At 63.3% G+C, this 19,495-nt stretch overlaps 1 protein-coding gene across 4 annotated transcripts in view; it reads left to right on the forward strand.

Annotated features, from left to right (window-relative positions):
* COL5A1 (collagen type V alpha 1 chain) overlaps nt 1–19,495 on the forward strand; it is a 143,430-nt gene that overhangs the window by 96,928 nt on the left and 27,007 nt on the right. For all 4 annotated transcript variants that reach the window (XR_012506641.1, XM_074362646.1, XM_074362647.1 and 1 more), the window contains exons 30-43: nt 83–190; nt 838–891; nt 2,915–2,968; nt 8,077–8,121; nt 8,253–8,306; nt 9,323–9,367; nt 9,842–9,895; nt 10,900–10,953; nt 13,349–13,402; nt 14,094–14,201; nt 15,378–15,467; nt 15,562–15,615; nt 16,873–16,980; nt 19,016–19,123. Coding sequence is in view for 3 of the 4 variants with exons in the window: in XM_074362646.1 (XP_074218747.1) it covers nt 83–190; nt 838–891; nt 2,915–2,968; nt 8,077–8,121; nt 8,253–8,306; nt 9,323–9,367; nt 9,842–9,895; nt 10,900–10,953; nt 13,349–13,402; nt 14,094–14,201; nt 15,378–15,467; nt 15,562–15,615; nt 16,873–16,980; nt 19,016–19,123 (990 nt within the window). In the remaining variant the exon portion in view is untranslated. The remainder of the gene's footprint in view (nt 1–82; nt 191–837; nt 892–2,914; nt 2,969–8,076; nt 8,122–8,252; nt 8,307–9,322; nt 9,368–9,841; nt 9,896–10,899; nt 10,954–13,348; nt 13,403–14,093; nt 14,202–15,377; nt 15,468–15,561; nt 15,616–16,872; nt 16,981–19,015; nt 19,124–19,495) is intronic.

Raw genomic sequence — 19,495 nt, forward strand, 5'->3', positions numbered from 1 at the left:
TGGCCCGACTCCCAGGTGGTGGGGGCAGTCCTGCGGGGTGGAGACTGGGGGGTCCCCCTCACCTTCTCTTTCTGACCTGCAGGGGGAGATTGGCCCACCTGGTCCCAGAGGGGAAGACGGCCCCGAAGGCCCCAAGGGCCGTGGAGGTCCGAACGGTGACCCGGGCCCTCTGGGGCCCCCCGGGGAGAAGGTACGTGACCCCAGAACCCAGCACTTCCCAGGGACGGGCATCCAGACAGTGACCCCGTCAGGCTGATCCCCAGGTGGGGACTGGTGTGAGTCCTGACGCGATTCCCGTCCCGTTGGTCCTCCGGGCACTCTCGGCACCAAGTCCACTCCTGGAAGAGTCTCCTCCTCCTCCCCCGCTGCTCACAAAGCTAGGGGCCGAGCCCGGCGGCCACGGGCGCCGTCCTCCCACCAGCAGCAGCTCTCGCACCTGTAGAAGGCTGCCCCGCCCTCGTCCTGGTCCCCACCCCCACTCTCGGCACCCCTCAGCCCCATGCCGCGTGCGTGGTCGCAGTGGCCCAGGCCCCGCGCCGCCCTGAGGCTGGGGCCCTTTCACAGAAGGACTGAGCGATGCCTCGCGGATGAGCACTTCCTTTTCATTCGGGCATTTGCTTCCCCCACTGTCGCTCCAGCAGCAATGTCCGTCCGCGTTCTTCTCAGAGCCTTTGCTTCAGACCAGGCAAGGATTTTCGGGAGATGCCCTCCCGGAAGGACAGGCGGGGGTCCCTCGGAAACTGCACCCTCCTCCGGTGCCCCCGGCACACGCTGGCGGCCTCTCTGCTCTGAGAAGTACCGCGCTGGCCGGGTGACACGCCTCCTCTGTTTCCCCAGGGAAAACTCGGCGTCCCAGGGTTACCGGGTTACCCAGGAAGACAAGGGCCGAAGGTAAGGTCCCAGCGTGTTGGGTTTGACCAGCGACCCCTCCCCACCCCTCGCGCTGTCACCCATTCACCGTCCCTAGGCTGGCTGCTGTGACAAAACGGGTGTCACAGTTGCTGCCCCGCGCACAGCCATCTGCGCTAACGTGGCTGAGTCGGCAGGAGGCACCTGGACAACTGGTCACGCCTTTCAGGGAAGGGGGCCAGGCCCGCTGAGCCATGGGGTGCGCATCTCAGGGTCCCCCCAGCCTCTGGCCCTGGGCGGGGGGCTTCATGCACTGGTTTCTCCACACCCAGAGCCCCTGGACCTCTTTGCAGCTCCGATTCACTCTGGAGGTTTGAAGGTTACTTGCTCATAACTGAGTATAAAAGAAAGACGAGGCCTCTCTTACAAGAAACCGCGTTCTGCTTTAAGTGGAACAGCTCCTTAAGGCTTCGCGAATCATTTAAATCATCGTTTTTTTTAATCCCACCTTTTATTATTCATGGTTCTTCCTTGAAGAATAACCAGCCGCCTGCACTGGAAACATAATTCACAGCAGCAGAGAGCTTCTGTCTGTCTCGGGTTGTGCAGTGCACCCTGCCGGCCTCCGGCCTCGGGCCTCCGGGCTCCCGGCCATGAGCGGAGGCCGGGGCCTGTGCACTGGGCGGCCCCGCTCGGCGCGTCATGCTCCCACCCGTCCCTCCTGGGGGTGCGGAGGCCCACACTCAGTGGGTGAGCCCACAGCCCGCACACAGGGGAGACAATTTGCTGTGAAGCAGGAGTTTTGCTTCGATTCTGACCGCGGTATGCTGAGCGTGGCTGCGACGTGGCCCTGGCCACACCGCTGTCCACTGTATTTGGATGAAGAGAGGCTGACAGATGCGTTCTCTTGTGACTCACGTGTCCCTTTGGGAGGGGGAGGAGAAGTTTGAGAGAGAGGGAGGGAACATAGGTCAGGTTCAGGCGGCTTCTTGGAAGGACGAGGGCAGTGCTGTGAGGCTGCCGGGGCAGTCTGGGAGGTCCTTGGGGGGGGGGGGCCGGAGGCAGCAGGCCCGCACGGGGAGTGCCGGGCGCCTGAGCTGAGCGCCCAGGTGTTCCCGATATGAAGTTGCGGTCTCCTGTTTGGATCGACAGGATGGCCAAACTCAGCCCCCACAAGAAGTTCAAGGTTGGGATATTGGTAAAGTTTTCGTGGCCTAAACTCACGTTGAGGTCAGGATTTTAAGTAGCTCAGACCAGAGGCCTGAAGGCAGTAAGCTCCTCCGGGGGCAGGTGACACGCTCCAGACAGTGTCCCGGGGCGCTCACGTAGGACGCGTTTGGATATTCGCCCCGCCAGAGCCCTCAGGGCGTCTCGGCCCGTGCGCGCCTTGCAGAGCCCTGGAGTCAGCGAGGGGGGTGGCGCCACGCTCAGCGCGCCCGTCTGCGCTCACTGCCGGCTCTGTGAGCGCTGTGCTTTATTTAGAGGCGTTCTGGGGCGGCAATGAAACATGCAAGAAGGCGCAGAAAACAAAGGTCATAAATGTGAGATTCACACGTCATCTCGGTCAATCTCAGTAGCACACGTTACATTTTCTTCCAAAACACAGTGTTCTGTTCTGCAGACACGAGTGTGTGAGGTGGGGTGAGAGGGAGAACGGGAAGCAAGGTGGAGGTCCGGTTCTGGTGCTCAGACTCGGAGCCTGTGAGACGCTTGGGGAACACTTACTGAGTAGATGGGTGGGTGGCTGGGTGGCTGGATGGATGTGATGGGCAGGTAGATGGATGTTTGGATGGATGGGCATATAGGTGGGTGGATGAAGGTGAGTGATGGGTGGATGGGTGGGCAGATGGTGGGTGGTAGGTGGATGGGTGGGTGGACGGTGGGTGGAGGATGGATGGGTGCATGAAGGAGAGTGATGGATGCGTGGGTGGGTGGTGGGTGGTGGGTAGGGTTTGTGTCCGAGGCTGTGAACTCTTAACAGCCTCCCCCTCCGACTGGCACAGGCATTGCAGCCCACCCTCCCAGTCAGGCCCTCATGCATCTTCCGTAATTAACTCTTTTCCAGGGTTCCATCGGCTTTCCTGGATTTCCTGGCGCTAACGGAGAGAAGGGCGGCAGGGTAAGGACAGCCTGGGCTCCTCTCGGCGGCGTCTTCTGCCGCCTTGGTATTTAGCGGGTCTCTTGCCAATACAGCATGTTTATTTCTCACCCACTTTGCTGCCAAAACTGCTTCCGGAGAGGCTGACCTTAAGCCTTTAGCACCGAGCGCTGGTCACTCTGGGCGCACTGAGCTGGGGGGCAGAAGCCAGAGAGGACGCAGGGCTTTCTCATACCCACCACGAGCCCAGCGGCTCCTCCAGGTCGTTCGCGAGTCCCCGACTCTCCTCTTTCTGCCCAAGTGACTTTTTCCCCAGGCGGGTTTTAAAAGGAAGGAGAAAAAGGAGTTTCACCCTGCGTCTCATGGACCAAATTCAAGACATATCACTCGTCCGAACTCAAGACGCTCCCCTCCCTCGCTGTCCCCAAGCTGCCGTCGTCCTGGGACACCTGCTAGGTGCACACGCTTTGCCTCCAACCGATGTTGTCTTCGTGAATAAAGCTGATCTGAGGACCAGGCTGGGGGACCCGTGCCCCCCACCCCTTCTGAGTCCCTGCCAGCCCAGGCCTTCCCGCGGGAGCCTCGCTGGACGCTGCTGAGGGAAATCACGGGAGGCTGTCTGAGCGCTGCCACTTGGTAAACAGGATGGAAAGGGTCACCTTGGGCCTCTGGGCTCTGAGCCGACCTCATCCACCGGCGTGTCTGCAGTGGGACCCTGGACCTCGGGAGAACTGTAGCTTCTGCACGTGCCTGGTCCGTTCCCCTCGGCCCCGAGCTGGCTGTCCCGGCATGGACGGATGGGCTGCACCTCCTCAGGGCGCCCACTCCAAAATGATGTTACCACAGCTAAGCCGAGACAGCGCGGTGTCTTGAAAACAGGAAGACTCCAGGCCATCCAGAAATCTCCGTAAACAAGCGTGCCTGCCAGAGTCCGACGAGAGAAGAGTGGGGACTTTTCTGAGTGCAGGTCGCCTGCGTGAACGCAGGGAGACCAGCGTGTGTGTACCTGTGTCTGGACGTGTCTGCATGTGAATACTCAGCCTGTGTCGTCGTCTGTGTCATGCCTGTGTCAGTACTGGTGTCCTTCTCCGTCTCTCTGTCCTCTGCCACCCACCTGTCTGTCTGCTGTCTCTGTATCTGTACCTGTCCCCGTGTCTGCCTGTCCGTCTGACCTGCCATCTACCTGTCTGTCTGTCTGGTTCCTCCTTGCAGGGACAGCCTGACTGGTGCTTGGGGAAAGGCTACCACTCGTGAGAAGCGGTCCAGGGTCTGGTACACGTGGAAATGGAGGGAAACAGGGCGGACACCCCTGTGCTGGTGGGGAGCCCAGGGCCTTCCACACCACGTTGCCGTGGTCGTGATGGTCAACGGGGTCGTGGGACACAGCCACAGCCCCTTTCCCCTGAGGAGCTGGCCCAGGACAGAGGCCATTGGGGTCTTGTGGAGCAGCAGAGGCCCGGCTGTGGCCTGGGGGGCCAGCACCCTGGTCCCAGCTCTGCTCCCCTCTCCTGCCCTCCTGCGTCTCAGCCTCCCTGCCCCCGAGCTGAGCAGGTTGGACAGATGCCTGAGTGCCCTGCCCCCCACAGGCCACTGCTCCAGCGTCAGCGCTGTGGGTCACCAGGGGCACTGCTAAGAATGGATGGCTGGAAAGCAGGAGGGCCTGGAACCTGGAGGCTCGCCCCTGCCCTGCAGTTCCCAGGGACGTTGGTCCTAGGGACGTGGTTAAGTCTGGACACACCCAGGAAACTTCTGCTTTGGGATTTGCAGAGATTTTTGAGCTGCACGTGGCCGTGTCATGGATGCAGTGGCCACGACAGTGGGTATGGCCGCTGGCATTTAGCGGGAAGAGAGATGGCAAAACTCGCCAACTCTCGGAGAAGGGAGTGGTGGGCAGTGGCCCATGTGACCACAGTGCTGTCCACTCCTTGTGGGAGAAACGCCTGGGGCACCTTGCAGGTGCTGGGGGCACAGAAGCCGGCGGAGGACAGGGAACCCAGGGAGCAGTGGCTGTGTCTGGTCCCCGGGGAGTGTCCGAGGTCACCCCGCTCACAGCGAGCAAGTTAGAGCTGCAGCTTTACGTGCATGTGCTGACGGACAAGACCCCAGGCTGAGACCCTGACCACCTGTTACTTGGCTGAGGGCTCCCCACATCCCTGCACCCAGCAGAGGACCCCGGAGTTGAAGCTCAGCCCTTACGGCACGTCTGCCCACCCTCCCCTCCCGAGAGGCAGGCACCTTTATTCTGGAACTCTCCCCACGGAGGGAAGGAGGAGGTCAGCTCAGCCTTCCTGTCCTGGACTCCAGATCCCCCCTGAGTTCTCTGCAGACGCCTCCCCTCCAGGCTGTCTGCTCAGAAGCAGCTCGCGTCTGGGCTCAGAGGCCCGAGTGGGCGAGGACACTGAGGAATCGAGGGGCTGTGTCCTGGGACGGTGACCCCGCAGTCCTGCCTGCCCGGTGGTTTTGAACTTCGCGGTCGACACAGGCCCCGCTCTCGCATCCTTGGCAAACCAACTTGTAGGCTCATTCATGTCACTGTCTTTCTGTTCATTCAAACACGTTTATCGCACACCTGCCCTGTGCCTGCTCCGGAGGCTCTGCGAGCCCTGGGGACATGCAGGGGAAGCCCAGCCCCGCCTCAGGGCTACCTTGCAGGCACAGAGGTGGGAGGGCGGACACGGCAGTAAGTGAAGCCGTGTTGAGGTGGGCGGCGGTGTGGGCAGGACGGGCAGAGAGGGGTTCAGGGAAGGCTGGCTTTAGGAAAGGGTCAGGGACGGCCTGGAGGAGGAGGCCTGGGAGGGGCAGGGGTGGAGGGCGGCACCCCGGTGTGGAGGTGGAGGTGGTGGAGGGGCCGCGTCCCCCGGATTCACAGCATCCCTGGGGAGCACCTGACCAAAGGTGCCGGCCGTGTTTGAAGCCTCAGCCCTGAGAATGCCGAATGGGAACTGCTGCTGTTTGGACGGGGACGTGGGAACGGCGAGGCAGGTGGTGAGACGAGACACAGGAGTTCTGGGCCCCGGGGCTCAGGGGCTGACCACTGAGGGGCCCAGAGCATGGAGGTCAGACTCCAGCCTCCCGGGCCTGGGGGCCCCGCGTCCCCGTCTTCAGGGGACTCCTGGACAAAGGCTGGAGGCGAAGAACAGAAGCGAAGTCCAGTCAAGACCAGCCGGGCCCCCCGCCCAGTTCCCCTGGGAGCCCCTCGCCCCCGCTGACGCCATCAGGGAAGCCAGTCGCCTCTGCTTTGTGATCTGCCCGGCACGGCTGCTCTCCTGCCACAGCGCTCAGAGGAGCCCCCCAGGGGTGCGCTGGCATGGCCTTCCCCACCTCCCCTTGGCTTTGGGCTTCAGAGGGACTGGGGTCGTTTGGAGAGAGCACACTCACTTCTACAGCAAGTGCTCCTAAAGCCCGCGTGATGCCCCGTCCCTGGGGACCCTGCCGCCCGGAGAGGGCGCCCCGTGGCAGCACTCACAGCGGAGGAGGAAGGACGGGAGCACCTCACTGGAGCCGGAGCCGGAGCCGAACCTGGCAGTCAGGGGAGGCCTCCTGGGGGCGGTCACAGTCCTGTCATGTGTGCAAAGTGATGCTCCGTCACTGTCACTGGCCTGCACCATGGGCCGAGGTGGGGTCCCGGCCAGCTCTGCCCTGGAAGAGCCAGCCCCGTAGAAACACCGCTGGCAACCGGAGGCCCCTCCCGCCGGCACTGGGCCCCTCCGCCCGTGAGCGAGGCCAGCGCTGAGGCGGCCGCCCCCCCCCCGCCGAGGGGCTGCGAGGACAGGCGCACACAGGGGACTCGCTGAGCAGGCTGTGGAGGGGCGTCTTCTGCTCAACAGCGTCAAGCACCACGACGTGAAACGCTGATGGTTTACCAGGAACGGGACCACAAGGCGCCCCCTGGGGGCCAGACGGAGTCAGGGGCCGAGGCGCTCGTTCGCTCCCGGCGGCGCCGGGGCACAGCTAGTTGAGGTCGGAGCCAAGAGAGCTCTGGCTGCGGGAGCAGAGCCGCGACCCCGGTTGTGGCGTGTGACGGGGGCTGGGCGTGAGGCAGCGGGCCAGCTGGGCCCGTCCGCAAGCACCGGCAGCTCACCCGGGTGGCCTGGTGTCTGCACTGCTGAAAGCTTGTCATCTGAAGAAAGCAGATGTTTCATTAATTTTTGTATGCAAATATTTATTTGAAGGCAAAAGATATTGCCACATAATTAAGGCAGTGAGACTGGAGTGCATTGTTTATGTGCGTGCAGCATAATTACCTCGTCATCATAAACGGTTTTATTAAATCCGTTTCGAAATGCAAGACTCTTGAAAGCAGCTTTGATTCTGGCGGCCAGTGAATGAAAGATGGTGAGAGGAAATGTGTCAGGTGGCCTCTGGCAACCACAGATCCATCTCGGGCTTTATCGTTAGAAACCAGAAGAAAAAAAAAAATTCCGGGAGATGAGTTGAGACGCGGTGGAGATGGAGCGGCCGTGCTCCATCTGCGACTCCCGTCCTGTGTGCTGCAGGTGAACTGCGTTTACCAGCTATTATATCTTTGCTTTGGAAAAAAAAAATGCAGCGCATTTATTTTCCATGGTTTGGAAAATGCAAAACAACAACAGGAAAGAAAGAGTCTAAATTCTATTAGAAGGGAAGCAAATGAGTCTGGGACGTATGATTTATGTATTAAATTGCACGTTTGCTTGTCTGCGGGGCCCTGTTGAAAATTTAATGGCTAATATCCGTAACTGTAGCAGAAGTAAATTATGCATGAAGGGGCTGCTTTTCTTCTCTTTTCTGGCAGTAATGGTTCCCTCCACCCCCCCACCCCCCGCTGAGAGCGTGGGGAGAGAGGCGAAGATGGGGGGAGGGCGGGGTGCTTTTAGGAAAGGAAACCAGATAAGGGTATGAACATCTATCAGGCAGCAGGGAGAAAACTGGATTTCTACAGGCCTTGCCCAGAAACAGAGCTGTGTGGGTTGGGTGTGCAGTGAGTGCCTTCACCCTGAAAAAGTCTCCCGTGAAAACGAAGATAAGAAGGGTGGCGCTTCCTGGCTCTGACTTCCAGCTGTCTCTGTCGCCCGGGAGAGGGGCCGCCACCCAGTCAGTGACAGGTGTGTCTGGCGTGGCTGACCAACACCCTCCTTCTCTGATTCCAGGGCACACCTGGGAAGCCGGGACCACGGGGACAGCGAGGCCCAACGGTAACCCTGGGCTTGAGGACCACCTTCCGGGATGGAGCGCGTCCCGGGGGCGGTGTCGGGTGGGATGGGGGCAGGAGGCGTCCAGGACTCTGAGGATCTGTGCTGACCTGTCTTCTCCCCGACTTGTGCAGGGCCCACGAGGGGAAAGAGGCCCCCGCGGCATCACCGGGAAGCCTGGCCCCAAGGTGCGTGCTCGGGGTCCCCTCGGAACCAGCGTGAACCAACCACACCTGGCGCCTGCGGGTGTCCGAGGCCTTTTTCACTAGAACAAAAAAGAAATAGACATTGTCTTGGGGGAATTGGAGAGGGAGCTGGTCGCCTCCAACAGCCCCTGGAAGAGTTAGGTCAGGTTGCATCGGGACCGTGGCCTCACCGCCAGGCAGGGGCTGCACGGGGCCACCCGCGGTGGAACGCCAGGGCCGGAGCCTGTGGCTGGAGGAGGCCGGGCCCTGCCGGGCTTCTCATGGGGAGGCCTTACTGCTTTCCCTGAAAAGGGGTTCAGAAGCTGCCGAGACATCTTTGCCAGAAATCCAAAGAAAGTTCTTTCTGCCCTTCTGAGAGCCTGGGCCTTCCTCCCACACCCCCCCACCTCCCAGGGGACACCAACTCACCCGGTTGTCAGGAAGGGGACCTCGGCCAGGCGGGCACGTCCTAGCCTGGCCCGGCCTCTCCTGTCCCGGACGTGATTCCAAAGTGCGTTCCGGCCGGAAGGTGGGCCCGCTAGCTGGCTGGCCAAGGTGCCGAGCCCACAGGCCTACTGCCCCGGGGCTCAGCACACCCTTCCGTGGTTCGCTCTGGGGCGCATTCACGCTCCCGAGGGGGACGTCGCGCTCGGCTGTGAGCTCACAGCTGTTGTCCCGTGTCAGGGGGGCCTGGGCTGGGGGCCGGGGTCCCGTCTTCTCAGCAGTCTTGGTTGCAGCTCCTGGTTGGAGCACGGCCTTTGCGCCACAGCAGGACCATGTTCTCCTGGAAATGTCACAGCCCTGGTGACACCAGCTCAGGCGAGGGGACAGGTGGCCTTTGGGACCACAGAGCAGCCTCCAACGCTCTGCTCTTCACTGAGAATCGGGTGGGGTGACCTGCAGGGGCGCCCACACGCCAGATGTGACCCCGAGGTTCCGGTGACGGCACAGGCCAGAGTCTGCTCGCCAAAAGCAGTGATAACAAAAGTAACAACGTAAGCTTCGCTTGCTCTTCGCAGGGCAACTCTGGAGGTGACGGCCCGGCCGGCCCTCCGGGCGAACGGGTAAGTACAGAGCCCGGCAGGTGTGGACGTCGCCGGGGGAGCGGCCTGCCTTAAACATGCCCTCAGTGCTGCTTCCGGGGGTGGGGGGCAGGGTTAGGAGGCGGCCTTTGACCCTGCTGGAGGAGGGGTTCCTAAAATCGAAGGGTGGGTCGGAGGTGGCCTTCCCTGGGAGCGAAGCCTTCTGCTGGCTGGAGACGTGGGCCCCGTCCGCGTGGCGCTGGGCTTGGGGTTTGGGGCGGTGGCTGCGATGTCAGGAAACTGGGCCCTGGGGTCCGTGCTGCCCCCGGGACCCCCTGATTGGACCTCCTTTCGCATCGGTGAGGGCAGGGGCTGGAAGGAATAGGGAAAATTCACGGGGAGCAGAAAGAAATTGTGTCCGTGCTCAGAGAGCCAGCAGGGGCCGGGGGGAGCTGCTGGGCCCCGCGTGCTGGGGAGGAGATGTCTGACCTCATACCGGCCATTCTCTGTCCCCAGGGACCCAACGGACCCCAAGGACCCACAGGGTTCCCTGGACCGAAGGGCCCCCCGGTGAGTAACGTGTCTTCCCTGGGGGGCTGGCTGGGATTTGCTGGAGACGCCGGTCCTTCCCCGGGGCCGCGGGCAGGTGGGTGGGGCACCGCCGAGACAGAGCTGCTCTGGGGGCGCAGCCCCCCTCCCGTCTAGACCGTCGTGCCTTCTAGTTGGTGCTGTGTTAGTGTCTTAGTGCTCTTATAACAGAGGGCCACAAATCTGGCCTCCTGAGACCACAGAAGCGTGTCCTCTCATGGTCTGGAGGCCAAAGTCCAAACCCAGGTGCCGGCGGGGTCGCTCCCTCGCGAGGGCTCTCGGGGAGCATCGGCCCAGGCCTCTCCCGGCTCCGCCGGCTGCCGGCCATCCTTGGCTTGGACAGACTCCACGCCCAGCCCTGTCTGCACCTTTCTGTGGCCTCTTCCTGTCTGTCCGTGTCTTCAAATTCTCCACCTCCGTCCACTGCTCGCTGGATCAGGGCCCACCCTGAGCAGGTCTGGCCTCACCTTGACCTGATCACGTCTGCAGAGACCCGGTTTCCAAATGAGGCCACGGTCAAAGCTTCCCGGGGCTGGGGGCTTGTGCTGTTTCGGGTGGGGACGCAGTTCGACCCACAATGGCACAGCACGGCTCCTCTAAGAAGGAGGACCCCTGACGGTGGGAGTTCCTGCTGACGGGGCTGGCCCAGGGGCCGGGCTAGGAAGGCGGGGTTCTGAGCCAGACGGGCCCAAGCCCGGTGCCTCCCACGGCTTGGCCTCAGGGAGCTGACTGGCCTCTCCCGACCTCAGCCTGCCCCCGTGGGGGACGGCGGTGACAATGGTGTGACCCCAGGCTGGTTGTGGGGCTTCGGGGAGACGGAGCAGGCGCCAGGCTCTCAGTGGGACTTGGTCCTGTGACTTTGAAATGAAATGGTCGTCATTACCTTTGAGACGATGCGGTGACCTCTGTTGCCTGGTGTGGCACTGAGTCCCGAAGGCGTGTGCTTCTTAGAGCAGAATGAGACTTCTTTCCTTCGCTTTCTTCAGGGCCCCCCGGGCAAGGATGGGCTCCCAGGACACCCTGGACAGAGGGGCGAGACGGTGAGTGTGGGCGGGGCTGGGAGGCGCGGGGGGCCTGCGGGAGGGGGCGGGGCCTGTCTGGGGACACACAGCGGCAGTGCCTGTGGCGTCTCCGTGTGCAAAGGCACGGGCTGGCACCAGAGTCGTCCTGGCAACTTTGGTCCAAGGCCACACGTGAAGCCGTCGCAACACAAACAAACCCTAGCGTGCCAGCCTTCCCTCCCCCAGGAGAATTGGGAGCGTGCCCCCTGCTTGCATCATGTGCGTCCAAATTGGAAGAGGGTCCGGAGGGTCTCCGTGCCCAGTGGTGTCGCTCGGTTACCTCATGCCTCACACCGGCCCAGCCCTGGCTCTCAGGTCCTCCCAGCCCCGAGGCTGAAGGTTCGGGGCCTGCAGTGTCTCCTTCTCTAGTCAGGAGGACGGGTGAGCTTGGCCTGGCCGTGGCCGTGCCCGTCACGGCCTTGTCGGCTGGGCTTTAAGGACCCCCACGTTTCCAGTTTGGAGAAAGATCACTTATTGGAAATGTGATCATTTCCTGGTCCCACGAGCCATTTGGGGTCCAGCCCAGCTTCACACGGTGTCCACTCCAGGCCTGTTCCCTGGAAGGGTGTGGTCACACCTGTGACCTCGAGGCACCAGGCTCCAGATGGGTGGGGACGCACCGTGACCTCCTTGTCACCAGACTGGTGGAGGGTGACGAGATCTCTGAAGGGCTCTCCCAGGGAGAGCAGCCCCCTCGTGAAGGGGGTTTGGGACGCCGCGTGGCATCTGCTTGGAAAACCCCTGTTTTTGGCTCGTTGCGGTGAAACCCGTCACAGCTGTGCCTCCCGGTGCTGCGCACGGCCCGCGGCCGCCGACAGCGGGGCTGGCTCTGCCCTTCTGTTTATTGAGAGGAACGCCGCCTCCCGCCTGAGCCCTGCGTGCCCCTGTCGGTGCCCTGTGGGGAGCCGAGGGGAAGGCTCCGCACAGGGCGCGCTCTCCTCCCGCTGATGATGCTGGGAGGGGCCGGCAGGACCACCACCCCGCTTGTTTTCGCCGGTGCCCCGTAGACGCGGGCTCGCGCCGCCAGGCCCACCCCGGATGGCGCGTCCCCCGCGGCCATCGCAGGCCCTTCCAGACAGGTCTTCCCTGGGCTTTCTTTAGAGAAGGAGAGTAGGAGGGGTCGTTGCATCTCCTTAGTGCGAGCCCCGAGCCCGCGCCCCACGGCGGGCTGGGGACGAAGCCGTCCTCAGCCGCTCTGGATGGTTGCCCGGGGGGCCTTTCTTACCTGACACTTGGTCCACCAAGCAGCAGTGCCCCCGACCTGTACACCACCCCTCGTTTCTGACCTTGGAACTGCTGCCATGGAGAGCACGCCGTTAAAAATGGCCCATTGTGGAGCGGGAAGGTGCAGCTCGGTGGTGGAGCACGTGCTCAGCACGCCGGGGTCCTGGCTTCCACCCCCAGTACCTCCTCTTAAAAGACAGCACGTAAACCTAATAACCCGGCCCCTCAGAAAACGGCCGCTGCAGCCCACTGCGCGCGACTCAGCTGGGCCCGCGGGGGGGCCCTCCTGGAGTCCGCAGAGAAGCCGGTCCACGGTGGGCTCGCACTCGCCAGTTACTAAGCGTGGCGTCTCCGACGCCTGCCTGCGGGTCGCCGAGCGCCGACCCAGAGCCGCCCCCGCGCATCAGCCACGCGGCTGCCCGCCCCCAGCTCCGGCCGTTGCCTTAAACGGGCCACCTTCCTCTCCAGGCTGTAGCGTTTCCACCGAAAGCCTCCCGGGCGTAGCACCTGTGCGTCTTCCCCAGCGTCTCGCGGCCCCGCAGGTGGCCTCTGGCCGGCATGCGCCGTGCTCCGTGGTCGTGCCGGAAATCGCACGTGCCTTGCCTTGCGCTCAGCTCTCTCCGCTGGAGGCGGGCGTGCAGCGCGGCCGGTCTGCTGCACACGCATCAGGGCCCAGCGTCCGCAGCAGGACGAGCGATTGCTGCTGAATCGAGCTCGTAAAACCTCCTGCTGCCGCGGCCTGAGAGCGGCAGGTCCTCGCCGCGTCCTGACTCCAGTCAGCACAGAGGGACGGGCTGGCCAGACCGGCGGTCGTGCGCCGGGGGCCTTGGCGACACAGGCAGGAGGACTCCACGGAGTCGCTGCCGAAATGCAGCCCGCGGCTGCGAGGTGGCACCGGGTCCGCCCGGAGAACGGCCGCTCAGAGACATCGTGAAGAGGAACGGTTTTAGGGTGTTTCTCAGCACAGAGCAGGGCAGCTGGAGGCAGCCAGTGAGACTGGCTCGTCTGGCCTCGTTACCTTCACGAAATTCACGCAGAAACAGGGCGAGAGAGGTGGCCGTCCGCGGTGAAGGCGGGACCAGCCGCTGTCTGGGGACGGGGTGGGGCTGGGGGGCAAGCCTCCTGCTGAGACCCCACCCTCTCTTCACAGGGTTTCCAAGGCAAGACCGGCCCTCCAGGCCCCCCAGGAGTGGTCGGCCCTCAGGTGAGATGCAGCGGCCCAGTGTCAAAGGTCATCCTGTGTCCCCGCCCACAGGAGGGGGGAGGGCCGTGCTGGGGTGCAGGCTTCCCCCCTTCTCGTGGCGTGGGTGCAGCCGACGAGCGTCAGAAGGGCTGCAGTGCTTGTTCAGCGTGTTGACGTGGGAGCTGTGCTCCGCGCAGGGACCAGGGGCCGGGCGCGATGCGGGTGTTGCCACGCAAAGCCAGCAGGCAGAGCCGCGGGCGCCGCCAGGCCCTCGGGCCAAGTCCCGGCGCCCAGGGCCTGGAGTTCTAAGCGCTGACGCGTGCACGCGAGGCCGGGCCTGCAGGCTCAGAGCCGCAGAACGGGGCGAGGTCGCCTTGCTGCTCAGAGTTCACACCTAACAGGGCAATAAATGGGCCACGGCTGCAGGAGACGTGGGCTGCCTGCCCGCCGCCCCTGAGGGGGACGGGGCCGCCCTTCTCTGCACTGGATTCCCCGTGAATCCCCGCTTCCCTGGGGAGGAAGCACAGGACCGCCCACTCAAGTGCTTTGACCGTTTTCTTTCTGGATTTTTACTGGAAGGAGAAACTTGCCAAGGACCGTGGAGGGCTGGTGGGCTCTGTGGCCAGGGCTGTCCTCACGTTTAGGAAGAGAAGCTCGCTCCCCGGCGTGGTCCGTGAACCTGGTGCGTGGCTGACACAGATTTTCCCCACAGGGTCCCACGGGAGAGACTGGTCCGATGGGTGAGCGCGGCCACCCCGGGCCGCCGGGCCCCCCCGGTGAACAGGGGCTCCCGGGCCTCGCCGGAAAAGAGGGGACGAAGGTGAGTCCCCGGGAATCCGTGCCAGGTGGACTTTCCTAAGGAACCAGAGCGGCCCTTGGCTGTGTCTCTCTCCTGCTTTTTTCTGATGGACGGCCAACTCCTCAGGCAGGTGCTCCTTGTGCTGACCCACTGCCCACACCAGGAACCTGGCTCCCCTCTTGCTCGCTTTGAAGGGAGACCGGAGCTGACCTGCTGCAGGGATGTGCGTGACGGGGGCAGGGGACCAGCTTCTGCCCGGGCCGCCCATCCCCAGAAATGGATAGAACTGCCTGACGCTTCATGTGTCTTAAACCAAATGTAGCAGAAGGAGACCCTCTTAAAAACTCCCCACCATACGAGGTGAACGGAAAGTGGACGTGTTTCTCCCCACCTCCTAGCGCCGGCTCCGCGTCCCGTCTGTTCCTCTGTCGCCAGCCTGGGCGCCCCAGAGTGGTGCTTGGGACTGCCTGTGTTTTAGCGTAAAAATGAACAGTCCTGCCCTTCTCAGCTGTTCAGTGAGAGACACAGGAAGTGCAAACTCTACAGCCCTTTGTAGGATTACATACAAGAAAGTAAACTTGAAAAGTAGTCAAGAAATCCAGAAAAAACGACACACATGTGTCAACATATGTGCAGGCAAATTGTGCTGGGGTACACGTGTGTGTATAATTTATAGACAGATGCCCGGCCATAAAGAGAGCTCTCTGAGGTTGGAAAGGAGGCCAAAGGCATGCTGGTTTGGAGACCCCATGCTCCCATGTTGGACCCCAGAGAAAATTCTGGAAGATGTCAAAGCTTTAATAAAGGTTTCCAAGGCTGTGGTCCCGCATTCCTTCACCTGGGCCCGGTCTTAGGAGGAGCCCCAGATACATGAAAAGCAGCCGCCTGGCCCTCAGCCCCTGCTCAACCCACTGTGGCCCCAAAGGGCGTGGGGGGAGGGGGACTCCGAGGAGCCCAGGTGGAGCCCGTCCCCACGCCACACCCAGAAGCGACCCACCCACCTGCCCCAGCGTGTGAGCTGGGCTGCACTCTGGCTGCCGACCAAGCGATCAAGTCAAGGCTGAGAGATTCCTTCAAAGCCAAGAGCCCCTGCACCCCAGGTCTCGGGCGGATCTGGCCAGAAAGGCCCTGCCCAGCTCCCCGTCCAGCCCAGCTCCCGGGCATCACTCAGAAACTGATCTCTGGCTCTGATTTCAGGGTGATCCAGGCCCCGCCGGCCTTCCTGGGAAAGACGGACCCCCAGGGTTACGTGGCTTCCCTGGGGACCGAGGGCTTCCTGGCCCAGTGGTGAGTGAGGGGTCGGCCGGGGGGGGGAGTTGGACACCGCCCAGCCCGGGGGCCTCTCCCCGCAGTGCCCTGCTCACATCTTGTTGCCTTGCAGGGGGCGCTGGGACTGAAAGGCAGCGAGGGCCCCCCTGGCCCGCCAGGCCCTGCGGTAAGTGTGCTGGCCCAGCCCCAAGCCCCCCTCCCACCCCTCTCCCGCAAAGCTGCCATGCAGGGGAGACGGCTCCGAGGCCCGGGAGCACGCACACCCGCACTGGTCCCGCGTGGGCCCTGGGAAGGCCGTGGTGCATGAGGTGGGCTTGGGAGGGGCGTGGACAGTGTGCCCTGAGCTGGCAGCCGGGTGATGGGGCGCACTGTCTGAGGAGAGGTGGAGAGCTGGGCAGTTTGGAGGGAGGGCTGAGAGGGCCCACCGAGCCTCCTGGAGGAGCTGGGAGCAGCTGATGCGCTGAGTCGGGGTCTGGGCCCGGAACGGCCGGGACAGGCAGACACAGAGCCCGGTGGCCTTGAGTCGGCTGCCACACTCCTGGGCTGCCCGAGGCTGAGGTGGGCCAGCGCAGGTGGCAGGTCCGCCCCAGGGCTGTGCCGCCGTTAACCTATGGTCCCTCCCAACCTGGAGGTCCAGCTACCAGAGGCCTGAGGGTCAGTGTTGCCAGCCCCTTGGCTGCGGTCTGGGGCCATTAGGGGCCGGGGGAGGCTCTGCCCACCCTCAAGAGCACGTCCACAGACCCCTGTCCCTGCCTGGCCCCTGCTTTACTTCCCCCTGCCCTTCACACGGTGCCCGCCTGACAGCCCCCACTCACCTGCACAGATGTGGGGGCTCAGGAGCTGCTCCCCACCCCGGCTGGGGTCATGAAATGACACCCCTGTTCCCCTGAGTGAGACCATTTGAGAGGGAGGACGGTGGGAAAGTCAGATGGAACGGAAAATGTCACCTTCCCTTCTGATGAAGGCCAGGCCAGACAACACCCGGGCAGCAGCGGCCCCTCGACGCTGACCCCTAGAATGAGCCCAGGTGCCCACCTATCAGCCCTGCTCCTGCGCCAGCGCCTCCCCTGTGAACACACAGCGTGGAGGAGCAGGGTGGAAAGTGAGCGCTCCGGGGCAGGCAGGCTTCAGAGGGGACTGTGGTGCCAGGCCCCCTGGAGAGGTCGTTTCAGGCCAGCACTTGGGGGGTGTCCTCAGACACCCTGGGGGGGGCAGATAGTGCTTGGAATTGTGGGACAGAGAGCTAAGGCGGGGCCAGAAACCCAGAGCCTCAAATGCTAGACCAAATAGTTCGTGCTTGCCAGGGGCCCTAGGGAGCTATTGTGGGTTCTAGAGTGAGAGTGGCACCAGGTGCTGCTTTAAGACATTACGTCCACGCAGTTTGAGAGCCTTTCAAGCAACCTGCTTTCTTGCCTCATCCCAGGGATCTCCGGGGGAGAGAGGTCCAGCGGGTGCTGCTGGGCCCATCGGAATTCCAGGGAGACCTGGGCCCCAGGGGCCTCCAGGGCCAGCTGGGGAGAAAGGAGCTCCTGTAAGTACCGCCTCGGAGGCACAGGGGCCTCCCCGTGTCCAGACTTGTCCCTGCCCCTGTGCTGTCCGCCCAACCCTGGGCCTTTCCCTGGGGGTTTGCAGGATGGGAGAGGGGCGTCTGTGGTGTGTGCCCAGGTGTGCTGACCGAGAGCCAAGGGCAGATCCTGGTGGTGGCCAGGTTCTTTCCGGGAGTCACCTGAGCTGGAGGGTGCTGGGGGCGTCCAGGCAAGGCTCTGCCCATCACCCACACATCTGTGCCCTTGCACGTGCAGGCTCAGGGAGGGCTGGAGACAGGTGTCCACACGTGGCCTTGGCCGCCACCCAGGCTCTGGGTGCCACGCGTGGATGGGCCACGGCCACCTGCCACGTGTACGGGTCGCACACACACACACACTGGGCTGGGCCACGGCTGGTCTGCGTGTGAGAAAGGTGGAGATTCGGGATGCTGCTTCCTTTGTGGGCCTGGGGGCAGATGTGGAGCAAAGAAGGGACAGGAGACACGAAGGGAAGACAGGCACCTCCCTCCTGGACCCCCGACAGCCCACCTCCCAGAGAGCCCCGAGTGTGATCGCCCCAGCCCGGAGCCTTTGTGAGACCTCAGGGCGGGCGGGCTGGTCTGGAGTCCCGGTTTCCACGAAGGACATTAAAGAGCTCCTTCTTGTCTAGACTCCCCTGGGAGGCCGACCAGCAGCCCTTCTCCTGGGCGCCCTTCCCTGAGTAACTCACAAACGCCCCTTCCTGCCCTGACTCTCAGCCCAGCCACGTTTGACCTCGGCCACACGATTTTGCAAATTCCCACCGGCCCCCGTATTCACTTGGCTGTGGAGACAAATTCCAGCTCAAGCCGCCCTTCCGGACTCTGAATACCTTACGAGCCCCAGCTCCAGGCGGGGACGGGCGGCACGGACCACCTCCCGGTGACTTAGGGTGTCTGCGCTGATTGGTTTCTGTTAGAAAGACGTGGCTCCTGTGCGTGTTTCCCTGACCACGGCTCACGGGTGGCAAGGGGCCTGGCTGCCTTCCCGGGCGGAGACCTCCCCGTTGGAGCCACGCTGGGAACGTGGGCGCCGTGGAGAGCGTGTTCAGGGTGCAGTTGTTACCCTCCGTCCTGGAGCCCGAGACTGAGATGGCGGGGGCCTGCTCCTCCTGCAGGTTCTGGGGACAGTTGGTCCCAGGCCTCCCCGAGATCTAGGGTGACAGCCCGGGTGCCCCATGGCCACGTCACCCCATCTCTGCCGACAGGAGTCAGGCTTCACATAAAAAGAAAAACCCCAATCTGACCGTCTGATCATTCCCGTGAGGGCATTCGCATTCTGCACCCGAAGCCTGACTCCTGTCGGGCACCAGTGCCGCTGGCGTGCACACAAATCCGGGTGGAAACGACTGGTTCGTTGTTCCGAGGGGGGGAACACAGAAGCCCCTCAGAGCTGCACCGCCCAGCGAGGCGCCCGTCGCTGTCGCAGAACAGCCGCAGGGGACAAAAAGGCCGAGCAGAGGTCAGGCGTCGCGGCGGGCGGGAAGGTTCCGGGTGCTCACAGGGCGATAAACTTGAGCAAGGCAAGGACTTAGGAAGGATCGTCTGAGATTCCCCGGGGTGACTATGAAGACAATAAACTAAAACTGTGAGGAAGGAAGATGGGGCCGTGTGTGCGCTGCAGGCCCCGGGTTCCCGCGGGGAGGGCGTCTGCAGAGAGCCCAGGCCTTGCCGGCCACTGGCGTGGGCCACCCCGCACACAGGCCGAGGCACCTGGTTGGCCAGGTTTGGATCCAGGCTCTATTGGGCACGGACGTGCCTCAGTTTCCCCATCTTCCGAGGACGGGCACTGACTAAACGCAGTGACATGGGGAGGTGGAGCACAATGCTGGACCCAGAGCTTCCCTCGGTGCCCCTGGCGGAGGTCCCTTAGGACACGGTGATGGTCCCTCCCCAGGGACTGCCCGCTTCCTGCCCATGGGGCTCTGTGGGGTGAGGAGCTGGCTGCAGGATCCTCCCACAGCAGAGCCGCCTCTGACCAGGGATCTCCTCTCCCCTCTAGGGTGAGAAAGGCCCACAAGGCCCGGCCGGCCGAGACGGTCTGCAGGGTCCCGTGGGGCTCCCCGGCCCGGCCGGCCCCGTGGGCCCCCCTGGAGAAGATGGAGACAAGGTAAGAAGACACGGGCAGACCCTTGAGCCCTGCCCGGCCGCGCACCTGGACTGGCGGGTCAGAGCCAGCACGGGGCCGTCCCTCAGGGCCGCAGGCGACCCGTGCTGCCCACCCTGCGCCTGCGTTAGGGGCGACCTTGGCAGAGCTCACAGGTGTGGTGCTAAATGGGGTCCTTGATGCGCTCCAGGGGGCGCAGACACTGCCCTTCCTTTGTGTGGTTTTGCTGTTGCCAGAGACACGGGCCGTGGCAGTCGGAGCAAAGGAAAATGCTCCAGATCGTCTCAGAGCCCGCGCCCGCGGGGCTCGGTTTCATGAGGTTTCTCACTCAGTCTGTCCTGTTAAACGCCTTCGCTTGCGTTGCCCCGGCTCCCG

Source organism: Camelus bactrianus, chromosome 4 (assembly GCF_048773025.1).
Source record: "Camelus bactrianus isolate YW-2024 breed Bactrian camel chromosome 4, ASM4877302v1, whole genome shotgun sequence".
Classification (NCBI taxonomy): Eukaryota; Metazoa; Chordata; class Mammalia; order Artiodactyla; family Camelidae; genus Camelus; species Camelus bactrianus.